We start from the raw sequence: 16,543 nt of genomic DNA on the forward strand, positions 1-16,543 counted from the left end.
CAAAAACAAATATATAATTGTTTACAATGGGTTACAGCACATTTGCGCTATTTACCCAAAGTTATTAAATACACTTCATTGTGCAGAAATGTCCTGACTCTTCACTTCTGCTGTTTTGGTCTCACTAAACCAGAAAGCATGGGAATGCTTAGTTGTAATAGACTTAAAAGTGTGCCTGTTGTCAGTGGAGGTAGCCATTTTGTGGACTGAAGCAATAGTCATGAGAAGACTCACTAGGAACTAGTAACATACCTCAGTGATGTCATTAGGTTCTAGTGAATTGATAGGCCACATTCTCATAAAACGCCGTATTGATGCCTGTGGTTACTAGTCCTGCACTCTCACGAATATTGATTCAGTCCACAAAATATCCACATCTGTATCTAGGTTACACTTTAACAAGTCCACACTTGTCATACAGGATCTTTCTGTATGTTAAAATCTGTTTGCTTTCCACAATAATAATAATAAGATGAATACATATTATATTTTGAGCATGGCTTACATTTACTAGTCACAGATAGAGTGTCACAAACCAGCTGCAAAAAATACGCATAAAATGTATTTATGGGACATAGTGATTATACGGGCTTTGTTGTAATAATTAGGCATCTGCTGTAAAAGGTTCTAGGCACAGTTTGAACTGTGACATATGGCTCAAAAAAGGTAGAATTGAGTAAACTGTCCCACAGTAAAGGCCAGCTATTATTTCCAACAAACAAAAGCTTCACATAAAGAAATATATAGCCTATACATATTTCTGTGACATTTATGGTTCTCTGCCATTTTCATCAAAATGTCTTATATATTAATATTGTGCAGATTTGTTTACTGTCATTTTTGTCACATGAGTAGATCAAGTTGTACCAGTAGTGGAGTATATCCTTCTGTTACCTTGTTCTCAAGTCCTTGGGAGATATGGTTCAAAATCTGTCACTTGTGTATCACAGTGTGAGCTCATAACCAATCCCCAGGATAACTACCAAGCAGGGCCGTAACTAGGGCTGTGCGACAGGGGCGACCGCCCAGGGCGCAACGCTGAAGGGGGGCGCAATTTAGGAATATTTTAGGTTAATTTGGCTAAAATTGAGGACTAGGGGGGCGGCATTTGTCTTTCTCGCCCAGGGCACTAGAATTCTAAGTTACGGCTCTGCTACCAAGCGAGCAACATGAAAAGAGTAAATTACTGGCATAGTAGAAACCAAGAAGTGAGATATTAAAGAATATTTAAAATACAGTATAAAAATACTAGTTTCCATTGTTCACAAACAGCCAGAGAAAGATGAGCTCAGTATCTGTCACTTTTGTGAGGGCATTAGGAGTGGGCCTTGTGGTTTGTTGGTGAAAGGTTCCATGCTCAGATTTGCACTTTAATTCCTCCATCAATAAAGCACAATACTGGTCAGTAAAACTATGACACAATGCACACAAGGGGAGATTCAATTCAATGTGGTGTGTTTCCAGAACAGTCCAGGGAGACACATTGTACCAATGCTGAGGACGGAATCTCCGCTCATTTCCGTTAAATGAGTGGAGTTTCCTTACTGTAGTAGCTGGCAATGTGCGCAGTCACACATCTCTGTAGTGTACAGTGGCACAGTGTGACCAACTGGATCCCACAATCACTATTCTTTCTAAGGGTGTTCATACACACTCCAATTTTCACAGGCCTTTTAGACACAATTGCCTACAAATTACAGCACCCCAAAATGTAATACAAATCAACATCTGATTAGGAGCGATCACATGCTGAACAGAAAGGACTGAAAAGTATGGTTGGACTTTGACTTATCTGATAACGTATGCTTTCAACATCCAACTGTGCTAATAGTGCCCTGTCCAATCTGGATGATTGGTCTAAGTGGCTTTACCTTTCTTTCTGGATTGTCAATTTTATAGCAGCAATCCCAATAAAAAGAATATTATATATAAATATATATCACTGTGGCAGACTACTAGAAGGGTGTTGGTATTTACCTGGGTTTGTTTCTTCAGGCTGCTATTATTGATTTATAACACTGGCAGTGTCATGGAGTACAATGGCAAGCACTGTCACGTGCCATAATATGTAGTAAACAGAATGGCTTTGCAACACCCTCTGAACTCTGTCTAAGGTAAAAATCATATCCATCTGCCATTCCCCTCTGCCTTTATATGACATGCTGAGAGCTGCAAGCTTGTGTCTGTGTAACTGGCTGCCATATTTTGTAACCTTCAGTGAGATTTTGAAAAGATTATTATTTTTAGGACAGCTAAGAAAAATCATATACTTAAAAGGTACTTGTTATTTAAAGAAAAAAAACTATGTGGGATTGCTGCTTTAAGCTGAGCAGCATTAAACTAAAATTGTTAGAGAAAACTCACATTGAAGGGTTGCACTAAACAGTAAATGCTCAATGAAGGCTTTCTTAGTTGAGGAACTAGATCAAATTTCCATATCCCTTATCTTAGAGGGAAATTACAAGAAATAAGAAGCAGAAATCTTTACCAATGCATCACACAATAATTGAATGTACCCCTTAGGGGTTGATTCAATTCTTCACGAGGACATTCAGTTCCCAAAACTGCCGATTTTTCCTCGCACATCAGAGATTTGAGCAGAAAGCAGCAATGGTTTAGGTACTATAGTACTTTGCACATCGTGCAAGGCTCCTACTGTACTTTCCACTGAATTTAATTCCCCCCCCCTTAGTGTTGCAAATACAAAACCTTCTACACCCGGCCTCCATTTGCACATGCTGCTTCAGTTTTATAAACTTTTGGGAATACATAATAACATTTTAGTAGAAAAATGCCAGAGCAGCAAAAAATTTTTTTACAAAACAAAGGGGGCTATTTATGACCCTCCAAAGAGGTTTAAATCCCCACAAACTGCAAATTTAGAGGCTGTTTATAAACAGAATATAGAGCAGGTGCAGCCTCTTCAATAGCAAATCCAGTCCACTGACATGTCTATGGGGACTGTGATTTTTACTTATTTGTCAAGCTCAGAAATTGGGCAAACCCGCATGTTCCACAAAAATGTGAAAATCACAGGTTGCCCGAGCGGGCTGGTAACAAGGCTCGTGTTGTCATAGCTCTGTAGCTACTCCGTCCAGCGAAACACACCCACAACCAGAGGATCGCGCTCTACAGCTCCATAGACCCAGTCATACGGACCCCGCCCTCCCGGGCCTGTCGCCTGGTCAGCCAATCAGCGGAGAGATGAGATCCCGGTCTGTCACATGGCGGACAGTTCCCGCTACGGAGCCGGGGGAAGAACTGACAGTTACAGCTGCTATGGTAACGTGGTCTATGAGAGCGGGAAATAAGACTGGAGCACCGGGTGGTTGTAGCTCCTGCTGGCTGGACAGCGCTGTTTTGAAAGTTGGAATAAAACTGATGATGGTAACCGGGCAGTAGAAGGCAGTGTCCTCTACAGTCAAATACTGATGTGATATAATTGTATTTTAAAGGGCCACTAAACAAAACCAAAAAAATACAAGTTGGTGTATGTAAAACAGCTATTAATAACGCTCATAACTGCATAAGTAGAAGATTTAGTAACCTATCTGAACTCGGCATAAAAGTTGTGAGGGAAGATATTTTCCTGCACACAACTAACTTCCTGTCCGTAGTTTCTGAACACCTGAGAACAAAAGTCCTGTCAGAATATGGCAATACATATGTGTGTATATATTTATTATGTAATTCTGGGTATCAGGTACCAAAACCTGCAGTGTACCTACCAGTCCCTCAGTGACAATGCTGGGACTTGCAGTTCTTAACACCATCCATTCTATAAAGAAACTAACCTAGCTGAAGAGCATTAATCTCTATGGTAAATGGGTCTCAGATCAAATGGTCATGATGACGGTACAGTGACTAAATTGCGCTGAAGGTCCCTTTCCCTCTCCTCCACACATTCAAACTGAAAGTCTCAGAAGACCGCCGGCCACGGGTTTTGTTTTGTTTTTAAATTCAAGTTAAAACATTTAAATAATGCAGAATTACACGTATTTCCTGATTTCTCTGAAATTTACCAATTGGAGTCACATTTCCCAAAAACCAGGAAAGGGAACAGTAAATGGAAACTCTGGCTTGTACTACCAGCACTCCACTACTTCACAGCATACCTACATGATTTCCCTCTGTCTGGTCTCCCGGCACTGTCACCACTACTCCTTCCCTGCACACCTACCTGACATCTCTCTGACTGATCTCCCAGTAACATTTCCACTAGTCCTTCCTGAACCCAGGTGGAAAAATGGTACATGGAAGCAATGGTCAGGAAGCTCTTCACGGACTAGATGATGGCAGAGAAAGGAGAGGCTTCTGCTATGAACATGCATACTGGAAAGAGGACTGTGCCACAGCCTCTCTGCTCACTCATATGTCACTTGACTGTGGTTGTCATAGTAATCAATGACTTAGAAAACTGTAAATAGTTAATAACTTGAAAACAAAACAATGTATCTGTTAAAGGGAACCAAGTGATTTATGTAAAAAAAACAAACCACATCATTTGTTCATGGAATTGTAACTTTAAAACCAGACAGACAGATACTACACTGGTAAATTGCAGCTTATCAGCTAGCACTGATTTGAATTGTAGAATTTCTCTTTCATATGTGTCTAATTTGAAGTCTTATGCCTGGTGTCAGAGTGTTCTGAATTGACATATAGTAATGAATGATGTTCCAGTAGTGCTCATACACACTATAAACAGTAGACTGGAAATGCCATTCATTACCAGGTGTCATTGCAGGAAGAATTAAGCAACATGTTTAGAACTTGGACAGAATTTACCCAACATTAGCTTTTATTATTGTATGGCAGTTGTTTCAAATATGTGCTGTTAAAGGATAACTCCAACCAAAACTGAATAATCATCATTTATTTATATAGCGCCAACATATTCCGTAGCGCTTTACAATTGGGATATTAAAACCTACTTACCGTTGGGTCTTGTGTGCCCCACATCCTTTTATTCAGGTGGTCCCCCAATGTATGTAACAGTCTAGCGATGCTCTTCTCACTCCTAATGAAGAATACTTTATTTCATACAGGCAGCATATTACTGACAGTCTTCTCTATGCACTTTCCATTCAGTCAATTGGCAGAAGAATCAAAGAAAGCATTGGTGGCCCATTACATGCATCTGATGACCTGCTGAATCTGGGGAAAATCTGAATGCCAGGTAACAATATTCAGTATTATTGTATAAGTTACTGAATTCGGTAATGGGTAGAATTGTTCTTTAATATTATGCAGACACACAGGATGCGCTTGAGCTAACTACATAGCAGCCATGTGGCATGTGTATTTCAAATGTGTCTGGGTTTAAATGGCTGACGTTGGAACCTAAAAACTCTAACATTATATTGAGGTTGCCACAATAAATGTAACCTGTGTTCCATGTTTTCCAGATGTAAAACATAGAGTGAGTGTGTTTTAATTTATGTGAGTGTGTGAGAAGACAGACCACATACCAGACACTGGAGGACATTTAGGAAAACTGGTGCAAGAAAATAGAGTGGTGTTGCCCATAGCAACCATTCAGATTCTGTATTATTCTAGTACAGGTTATAAAATAGAAGCAAACACCCAGTTATTTGCCATCGGCAACAACAACATTTCCCTTTGCAAACATTTCCAAAAATGTCCCCACTGTTTAATATGCTGTCATTCTAAACTACATAATGCAACTGTATTTTGAACACACCCTTCTGAAACATATTGATAGCTACTATTTCATACAGTAGGTCCTGACTGGAATTATGTCCCTTCACATAGGTCCTATTGTAGGTATGAAACGTACAGGCTGTACAATGACTCATGTCGAGCACCTGGCTCAGTTTCAGTGTCCAAGTGGTGGTCTGTCCAGATGTAAAGGCCAGGTCATATACTGGAACAAACATGTATATGTATGCAATGGTAGTAGATTTGTGTACATCTTCAGTATGGAGAAGAAGCAGATAACGGTAAGATATTTTGTATTATCAACTTTTTTGCAGTTTATAACTGTGTTTACCAAATATTTCATGCTACATGTAAACAAAGACTCATCATAAAGGATGCATTTCACAACTATTATTTTCTGTGATTTTGTATTACAGTGAAATAATGAAAACACAATAAAAGAAAACATCACGTTTAAGTATTACATTAGATAACTACATTATACATCGGGGGTATTCAATTGCCAGCGAGTTTTGTTTTTGACCGCGTTAAGTCATTTTAACGCTGGTTTTTTTTATCATTTTTGAGCGGGTCAACTTTACCCGCAATTCAATTCCATTTTTAAAGTTGTTTTTTTTTCAAGAAACGGTCTACTAGCGCTCCAGTAGAAGGTCTATTAAAAGTATAGGGTGTGCAAGAGGCAGCCGCGTTAAAAGCTATTCAATTGTTTTTTAACGCGGCGGGTAAAACAGGAAAATATGCTGTTTTATATCGCACCTCCTTGGGGTGTGTTAAAATTTAAAAACCTCTGAAAAGTATTTGAAATCATGTAATAATGTGGAAAAAAAGTTAAACTTATATTTATCACTAATGCCTAACTTGTGTAAGATGATTTTCTTGTGAAAAAATATTGAAATAAAAAAATAAATCAAATAAAATCACTAATTATATTTATGTATGTTTTTGGTACAAATATGAATGTAGTCATGTGTTTTGACATGGTATCGGTGATTGTATGGTAAAAAATAGTTCAATAAAAAAATATGCTAAAGAAAGTACTGTAATGTAAATATTATCAATGTGTGTAATGCAATCTAATGTATGGACATGTATGCAAAACCTTATTTTTGTGTTATACATGATCGCGTGAAAACTCCCCTAAAATCTCGCAAACACACTTTTTAACGCGATGGGGCAGCGTTCCCTCTTTTTCAATTGAATTGCACGAGTTTTCCCGCTGCGCTAACTCAAAACGGTCGCTATCGCCGTCAAAAACCCGCAGGAGATTTTTATTTTTTTTTATTTTATTTTTTACGCGGCTGGGTAAAAAAATCCTCGCTAACAATTGAATACCCCCCATCATATCTACTTTAAGCAGTTTTGCGCTCCATCTCCTGAACATGTTGAAATTTTTCTCTACTTCTTATTATTGAGTTTAGTTAATGCAAAATTCATTCCTATAGATCAAGGTAAATTAAAAGCCATTGGCTTTTTCCAGATAATGGGAAATACGTCTATCCCTTCTATCGACTCTTAATAGCACAAACCACTCCAGTGGTTCCAAGGTAAAATGTTCATATGACTGCACTTAACAATGCAAAGGTACTCTCAACAGAAGAACCCCCTGCCTATATGCTGTACATGAATGAGACATTTCTCATAGTACACATCCTGCTCCATTAAAAGACAAAACCTTGTTCATCCTCACTTTAAACATGGTTTTTTTTCAAAGCCCATGTGTAGAGGGTCTCCCTTCCTGCTGTCCATCACTATTAGACAGCAGCTGCTGTAATGTTAAGATGGGAGATCCAGGCGTAAAACCCTACTGATGTTATACTTTGAGATTCGTGGATAGATGTCTCTGAAATTGTTCCAATATTTGTTTTTGGTTACACTTTAATGTTTTAGTGCTGGGTTTATTCAAATATGATTTTTTTTTTAAACTAATTTTTCAGGCTGCATATTTGTTTCCTTCCAAAGTTTGGCATATAGAACTTGTTACATGTACACAACAACTGTACGTCCTGTGTGCTCAGAATGGATTATATCTTTTGGAGTGGGATGAACAAGGGAGGTGAGTTGACAGAATGTTCTACATAAGCACATCTGTACATCCCAAATCCTATAGAAAACGTTAAGTAATGACTTAACGCAACCTTTGGTTTGCTATTAAGACAGCTCTGATTTAAAGTAGAACTGAGCTTGAATGAAATATTTTGATGTGTTGTGAAAGAGGGGGAAGTGCGCTATTTTTCCTTCTCCTTAAATGTCAGAACACCTGATAAGCAACATGTATCTAGACATTCTGGACAGATGATAAATGTTATGAACATAAGGTCACTTAGATAAATGAAGTAGCAGTTTTAAATGTCAGTTGGCTTATATTTTACATATCTGGCTAAATGGAAGCATTGTTTCCACATTAACAATTTTTGGACACGCTGAGATGGTGTCTGCCAGCCTGGTTATTTTTGGTGTAGTTAGACATTGCACTATGTGTGTCTTGCAAATAATTGTTGCAGATTTTCTACATTTGATAAGCAAAAAATGAAAATTAAGTTGACTGGTGATCTAGGTGTGTGAAGACATCACCTGATAAGGTGAGAGACAGTCTTTCTGTGCGTTGTGATTGTGGATCACATCTGAATGACTTAATATGAGCAATTTGGTGCTTCCAAGTTCATGGCAACATTGCTCACAGATTTGTTTGTTCATTGATTGGGCTTAATATCCAAACTGCACAGTGTATGGACAGCTTTAATGCAAAAATACCCAAAGCTTTAAACTGTTTTTGATAAGTTTACTTTAGTCTCTTTCATTGGATATTAGAAAAGTACTCTTTATTTACTTAAGCTGTTTTCCGCTGGACAGTGAATGTTGCAGTTTTTCTCAGAAAGTCTGTCTCACACTCATCTCTGTGGTTTCGCTCACAAAATTCACTGAATAAATGTTTATAGAGCCCTTTTAAAATGCTGTGAAGAATCTGACTTTGTTTTGCACTGATGGAAGTATTCTTTTTGGTGAGTGTAGTGCTCTAGTTTACACTGCAGTTATTGAAGTAATGTACTGGAGCATCTTGTGAACAGGAAGACAAAACAAATTGATAATTCTCTGCATAAACATACAACAGTTGAGACAATGTAGTTTACAATATGTTTCCAATGTAATATAAATGTTATAGATTTAACTGAATTTTTGAGACTATGTGCATCATATCCTTCCCAATTTAGGGTGGTTACATTTTTCTTTTCCTTTGTAAAGCCTTAGCCAAGTTCTCTTGTATAGGCTTCACTAGAGTAAATAATGAATAATACCTATGAAAGTAGCACAACACTCCGTTATATTTATCAAACCTTCTAAAAGGAAAAGTGGAGGTACTGCCCATACCAAACAACCACATTCTTGCTATCATATTCTAGAATGACTAGATATATTATAACTAGAATCTCATTGGTTGTTTTGGGCAGTACCTCCACTTTTCATTTTAAAAGTTTTGATAAATTTACCACTCAGTCTTGTCTTTGTAATGCAGAATTTGTGACCTCATATGAATGTGGAAAACATGAAATTACTCACGTGTACTTTTTTTTGTATTAAGGTTGTTGATGGAAGCAAACACTGTCATAAGTAAAGTAGAAATGACCATATACCACATAGGGTCCAATTTTGGCTGTTTGTTGGATTCCTCTATCTGTTCCTTCACAGTAGCCTATGACTTTCTTGTTATTATATTGGTGCAACTGGACAAATGGAAGGTCAAACTCTTTCATAGGAAATCCCTCCATTGTGAAGATCCTAACACATCTCCATCTAGAGAGGTGAAGTTTTCTCTCACGTTTGAAAAGGAAACTAGTGATATGCAACCTGTCCTATGTTGTGTTTCGCTATGGAAAGAAAAGACAGTGAATGGCATTCCATGTAACTTTGCATTGGAGGCTTCTTTGTTTACTCGGCTGTTTGGAGTTGATTTCGCTATGCTTGAAACCCCCATGATCCTTTGTGGTTTCCCAGATGGTCAGGTGATATGCTTTCCATTAAAGATTACTGGTTCTTCCTACATGCACCTCTCTGAAACTCACAGTTCATCCCAAAGCTTTTTAAAGCTTCTATACCATCTAGATCAACCACTGGTTTCTATTGGGGCCACAAGGATGGAACCATGTGACCTGCATACCGAGCAACCAATCAGGAGTTCTGAAAATCTTGCCTGTGACTGTCTAATGTTTATTGGCCAGAAAGGCCTTATAGTGGCAGTGACAACTGGTGATATATCAGAAGGTATAGCTTGTGCATTTAAGGATTACCGTCTGCCAACTCCTGTGTGCTGTGCTCTCTATTCTGTGTCTGGTGTCTACTGCAGCACTTTCTCTGACATCATCTTCGTGACCATTCCATGTACCGAAAAGGTAGCGTCCTCTACCACTCCGACCTGTTCCATTGTGTCTTCCTTTCGCCACAATATTCCAATGATTGTAGCAGTGTCACAGAATACATCCTTATCTGATGGTAAGTTTATACAGACATTAGTTCATATTTACACTTTCCCCAAAAAATAAATGTCCTACCTACCTGATCAGACTCTAGAAATGTCCAGTAAAACTGACTGCCACACAAAGAAACTGGTGGAAAACTTGGTATACATGTGGAGAACATGGAAACTCCAGAAAGATAGGGCCCTAGTCGTAATTGAACCCATAGTCCCAGCGCAATACCAACCACTGTGCTGCATTAGTATGATGGCAAAAGTGTTTAAATCTAGCACACTAGGACAGGTCCATCGTGTGTGGCAGGCATCACCTTACCCAGGATGTTGTCCAGTTAGAATAAATGTGTCCTTTTTTAGTACTCATGGTATAAATCCCCCCCCTTTAGCGGTACTTGTGTACCAGTGGTTGGATTGCACACGTCTGTCTTCATTTTACTATCGGTGCCTGCTGAATAAGGAATGATGATGGCCTTCCTATAGAGGATAATATTGAAATTGCTGTTATGGAGATGTGTAGTTGAGGTAGTTCTTGATTGAATGGCTGAAATACACGTTCAGTGAGGTATCAAAAACTGCAGAAACTTAAATGTTTACCACGGGCTGAAGTCCTCCAGCATTCTGTATACAGCGAGCATTGCAGGCAACATGAATGTTTTGGTGAGAGTCCCAGAGGTGTGTCCACTACCAATGGATGGAGTGAATGAAAGTGTGCACCCCCTTTAAACCTCCACAAGATTAATCTTTTTACAATGATTATAATGTATTTTCTTTTTTGATAAACTATGCAGAACTATTAGTGCTATCTAACAGAGGAAGGCTGATGCTTTACAAGCTATATCAGAGAGGAAGCAGAGATCTGCCGCATGGATTAGGCTGTGCAGATGCAGGAAAGAGAATCAAACAGCTGCTTTCTGGGATTGGATCAATGTCTGAGAGGTAGGAAACAAGTTATTGTACATTAAAATAAAACAAAAAAAAATCATACTTTAAAAAAATAAAACAGGTTGTATCTGTTTTTCTTTTTGTATTTATTCCTTTGCATGATTATGCAAGACATCTATAGATCTATCTTATTTTTTTATTTGTCTTCTTACTGTTTACATCTAATTTTTTAAGAAAATGCTATGATTGTATGTATCATATATTTGTGTGTCCGAAATGCTGGCAGCTGCTAACTGAACTTCCTCTTGTCAGTATTTCCTGTTATGGAGATACAGCAAGTCTCACTGCATAGAATGAAACTGACTTTACAGCAGAACTGGCTAGCTCTTAATCTATGAGAAGTAAATAACAGAGAAAGTTGGAGCTGCACATTGGGAGACGCCCTAACTCAGCAAAAACACGTTTTTTTACCCAGGAAAAGGCCTATCTCCCAATAAGAAATAGACCTCTTACTCTGCAGAGCAGTAGAATTGGCCTGTGCGTCCAGCATAAATCCTTTAATTTATGGCCTCAGCTGTGCTTAAGGGCCACTGATATGCGATATCCTGTAACTTGCAATGATTCTCATAATAAACACATATGCGATGGCATATTATCTTTTTATATAGCACACAGGGCCGCCGAGAGGAGGGGGGAGCGGGTACTAATTACCCGGGCATGTCAGGGGGCCCGGCCCGGGCCCTCGCGCCGACGATTTTTTTAAAAATTTTTTTTCTTTTTCTTTTTTCCGGCCGGGGGTGGCGGCTCGGTCGTTGGTGGGGGGAGCAGGGTAGTTAAAAAAAAAACCAAAACCATACTCACGTGATTGCGGCGCCGGCGTCCCTCCTCTATGCTGCTCTGTGCTCCATTGCTCCAGGCTGACTGAATGCCGGGTGTGACATCATCATGTCACGCCCAGCATTCAGTCAGTCTGGAGCAATGGAGCACAGAGCAGCAGAGAAGACAAGAAAGAAGAGAGAAGTAAAGGTAAGTGAAGGGAGGAAAACGGGGGGGGGGTGTTTAAAAAAACAGGGGGGGCAGCATGACACAGAGGGGTTAAAAAACAAGGGACAAGCAGCATGGCACAGAGGGGTTAAAAAACAAGGGACAAGCAGCATGGCACAGGGGGTTAAAGAAAGGAAGGAGAAATGCAGAGAGGCACAGGGGGTTAAAGAAAAGCGGGACAAGCAGCATGGCACAGGGGGTTAAAGAAAAAAGAGGGACAAGCAGCATGGCACAGGGGGTTAAAGAAAAAAGGGACAAGCAGCATGGCACAGGGGGTTAAAGAAAAGAGGGACAAGCAGCATGGCACAGGGGGTTAAAGAAAGGGGCAAAGGCAGCATAGAGGGCGCAGTGTGATCATAAGGGGGCATAGCGTGGTGATGATAAAGGGGCACAGTAATGTGTGTGTGATGGCACGGAGCTTTTGGCAATGTAGTGTGTGTGAGGTAGATGGTGGCTAATTAATGGCTGCTATTTTGTTTGCGGGGTAATGGGAATACTATTTTAATGTTGGGGCTGGAGGAAGGCCTAATTATTAATCATGGATGTTATTGATTTAACGGTGGGGCTGGCTGTAATTTTCTAAACGTAGCCATTTTTTTTTCCAAATGGGTCCTCCAACATTCCAGGATCCGGACAAGCCGCAACTAAAGAAACCAGCAGCCACATGTGGTAAAAGTGAGAAGAACAAGTAGGACAAAGCAGCATAGTGTGTGAAATGTTGTGATTCTAGTAGGGACAATGCCAATGTTTGGTGAGCCCAGTGGGCGCAGGCCAAGACTGAACTCTTTCTGTACACACTGCATTCTTCCTATACTACACAAGGGTGCTAGATGTCCTGAAAGTCAGGAGTGCTTGGACAAATGTCACGCTTCGGGGAATTCAGGACCTAGTGATTTTATTGTGCTAGCCACGCCCCAATGGCGCATTGCCACGCCCCCAATTGTGTGACTATATCCATGAAAAATTTTGCGGCGCCGTAAGGCAGCGCACAATTTTTTTGCTTACTCAACTATAAGGGGGGGCCCCATGAATTTGTTGTACCGGGGCCCTGAATTCCTCTTGGCAGCCCTGATAGCACAAGTATATTTCATATCACCATACAAAAATGTATTATATGGAATGACACATACAGACTAATGCAGAAGTTAGAGTGTTTTTGCTTATGATCTAGATATTGATAGAGCCTACAGTTTGCTTTTTTTTAAAATGATTTTTCTTCTTTATGTTTTTCCCACTCTTCAGAGTCTCTCAGTTGAAGTCTGTAGTTTATGAGAAGAACAGGTCCTTAACGAAGCTCAATCAAGTGATATCACTGAGCCGTGAAGTTCTGTCCGTCCAGTGGACAGAATGTCCGGTGCATTGCGTAATAAGAGTGTCATGGACACAAATGCTACAGAAAGACTGTCTGACTGCATACTGCAACTTGGAAAACAAGACTCATTGTGTTATAGAGAGGGGATGGACCTTGTGCATCCTGATAAGCACTGACCCCAGCACATCTTATTCCTTTCCTATGGCACTGAAACCAGGGGAGAAGAAAGAACTAACTTTCCCTTTAACTATACATGGGTGTGACAGTCTGGATTTCCCTATTCAAATATCTTGCACACTGTTTTACAGTTTAAAGGGACTATTTGCAGAGTGTGGTATCGCTACAGACTCTTCCATATCGTATTCAGACAAACAAGATGTAAGCATACATTTACAGGAGCATGCCATTGATATGTTGCAGTGCCTGCGTTTTAGCCCACAGGCCGGCTTTCCCTCTCCCTCTGGCCCATCTTGGACTTTCACTGAGAATGCAGTGCAAGCGTTTTTGAAGACCACTTCTGGAGGTGAAAGCAATGTTGACCAATCAGAGACAGTCCCTAAGGCTGTTTGTAATCAGGAAGTTGATCTCACAATGCCACTGAAAGCCTTGGTTCGAGTGTCTTCTCTCTTGTTGACTCAGGCCTTACAGAATGAAAAATCAGGTAGATAACAGCTGTGACAAACAGCTTCTCGAATCCAATATACAGCTTCACTAGTATATGCGATATATAGCGCTGTTCCCATGTTTTCCCTCCCTTTATGCCACAGAGCTCACTTATTTACAGCTCTAATGTCAATTTGTTTTTTAAGGAAACCGTTAACAACACAACACCAATTTTGCTCCCTTGTTCGAAACTCTGTAATCACCCTCGCTCCCTCAAGTCTGTATTATGAAACTATTGGTTCATCACATAAAATGGTGGACACCACCGTGTGCCTCAGTGATGTCACTCATTCCTTGTGAAGGAATAGATTACAATCATGGGTATTGGTTTAGGATACAAAATAGCTGCTTCCACTGTGTGTAATTGATGATAAGTTTACTTTATAACACATTAACTCCTTTCTAAATCACAAACCGGACCAGCCCTATTTATTTTTATTTCAAGTTGTGTATAATGAGAGAGTACTTACTGGGCCTGAGTCATTAAGGCAAAAAAGGAGTAAATGTTCTCTGGGACAAACCATGTTACAATTTAAGGGGTGCAAAATAGTTTATTATTTGCACATAAGTTAAATACTGACTGTTTTTTCATCTAGCACACAAATACTTGCTAGCTTTATTATTACACTGAAATTTAAAGTTGATCTAGGACATGTCCTACCCCAAGTATAAATCTGTCCCCACATTTTAAATTTACCTCCCCCTCCAATGCTACATGGTTTTGCCTGAGTGCAAATGTTACTCCTTTTTTATGCTTTGCTCTCCTTAATGACTCAGGCCCACTATCTTTAGTCTTATTTGTACAAAGGCTTTAAATTTCTAAGCGCAGTATCCATTAAATGTCAGTGGGAGAGCACAGCTGATCCTATCCAGCCCTGGGGAGATCTTCCCTCCACTACAACAGGGGTGCATGCTCAGTGGCTTGTGAATGAGCTGATGAAAGCATGAAGCTGCTTGGCACTGTCTCTCTGATGTAAAATCTGAGGGCTCACATACATTTGGATTGGCAGCTGTGTGGAAGTACAGCCCCGGCAACATTAGTCACAATGTGAAAAGTAATTCATCTCCACCCATACACCAATCATAGGCAAGAACTGTCAGTGTTTTCTAGTGTGTACTGCCTCACAGTGGACACAACATCATTTAAAGTTCATTTGTTAAATACAGGTATCAAAACCGATAAAATATAAATACAGAATTTGTTAGTAGATTTTTTCGTTTTGTAAATGTCCCATGAAAGGGAACATATTCTTATTCATATACTGAGGTCTACTTTGCCTGTTTTGCAAAGTTAAGAGTCAGAGCGTTAAAATGAAATTCAATGTATATATACGGTTAGACAATGGCTTTCAACTTTATTGCTGTAGGTGCTATTTATAATGCTGCATGGTTTAATTAGCGCATGATTTGTTAATCCTTTAACTGATTCTCAGTTCAGGGAATGTCCCAAAGAGTGGAACTGGTGTATGCATAATTTCCACTTTTGGGACATCATTACAACTGACAGAAAATTATTAACCTCCTATATAAAAAAAAAATCCTAAAAAACATTTCCCTATACATATTAACATTTAAGATGCAAGTGGAATTTAGGAAAGCACCTCTCACTGTCTGGATATGTAATTGCAGGAAGTGTACCAGCCATTGTAGAATTCCAGCTCTTGTATTAGAAGTAAAATGGGGAGTAGGAAAAAACTTAAAACATAGGGTTTTTATGGAGAACCTCCTATTCTGAGGAGACACATCCAAGGGATTGCTTCAGTCTAAGTTTGGGTAGAATTGTTGCCAATGTGGGAGTTTCTTTAATTTTAAATTTGGTTTTCCGTTCTTGGAAGATCTTTTGATTTTTGCAATATCACCAGGCTATTTTTTGGGGTTAATAGTTTTTCATCATTCTTGGACAGGAGTATTGGAAGTTCTTGTAGGACATAAAGTAGTATTGGGAACATGATCATTTTACTGAGGTTGGCCCTGCCCAAAAAAGTAAAGGTGCAAGTATTGCCAGGACTTCATTTTATCCAGTGATGATTTAATATTGTTTTCTGTGTTGAGCCTATAGAGATAATTATTTTTAAACAATTGTATACCCAAGTAAGTTATGTGGTGTGTTAGCCCATTGGAGATGGAATTTTTAATCCAGTTGTATTTGGTTGCATTTCTATTGATTCATCAATATTTATAGAAAACCCTGATATTAGGATAGATTGTTCTCTATCCTATCAATTATCTGTTGTAAACTTTTGTTCAAGATTTGAAATATATAGAAGCAAGTCATTTGCACAGGCAGTACATTTGATTGTGCCTATGTGAATCCCTTAAAAGTCCTCCAGATTGGAGAATGCAAGTTAGCTCCTACATTGAGTATTAAATGCGATAGGGGACATCCCTGATGGTCTTGGGACCCAAGTAAGCTCTTTTTTTTTTAAAGAAAAAAATGATTGTTAATAGACATATCCGTTTTCTCTTTCATCCATCTGGGGGACACTGCTTAACCA

At 39.3% G+C, this 16,543-nt stretch overlaps 1 protein-coding gene across 2 annotated transcripts in view; it reads left to right on the forward strand.

The window, feature by feature from the left end:
• The first annotated feature begins 3,178 nt into the window (after positions 1 to 3,178).
• The window catches only part of FAAP100 (FA core complex associated protein 100), a 35,248-nt gene continuing 21,883 nt past the window's right edge, over positions 3,179 to 16,543 (forward strand). The window contains exons 1-7 of one of the 2 annotated variants that reach the window (XM_075216878.1): positions 3,179 to 3,282; positions 5,092 to 5,179; positions 5,776 to 5,963; positions 7,617 to 7,735; positions 9,260 to 10,167; positions 10,936 to 11,083; positions 13,316 to 14,046. In XM_075216878.1, the coding sequence (XP_075072979.1) occupies positions 5,173 to 5,179; positions 5,776 to 5,963; positions 7,617 to 7,735; positions 9,260 to 10,167; positions 10,936 to 11,083; positions 13,316 to 14,046 (2,101 nt within the window). In that variant the 5' untranslated portion in view covers positions 3,179 to 3,282; positions 5,092 to 5,172. Of the gene's footprint in view, positions 3,283 to 5,048; positions 5,180 to 5,775; positions 5,964 to 7,616; positions 7,736 to 9,259; positions 10,168 to 10,935; positions 11,084 to 13,315; positions 14,047 to 16,543 lie in introns of both variants that reach the window. The other variant, XM_075216877.1, reaches the window with a different exon arrangement.

Source organism: Mixophyes fleayi, chromosome 6 (assembly GCF_038048845.1).
Source record: "Mixophyes fleayi isolate aMixFle1 chromosome 6, aMixFle1.hap1, whole genome shotgun sequence".
Lineage (NCBI taxonomy): Eukaryota > Metazoa > Chordata > Amphibia > Anura > Limnodynastidae > Mixophyes > Mixophyes fleayi.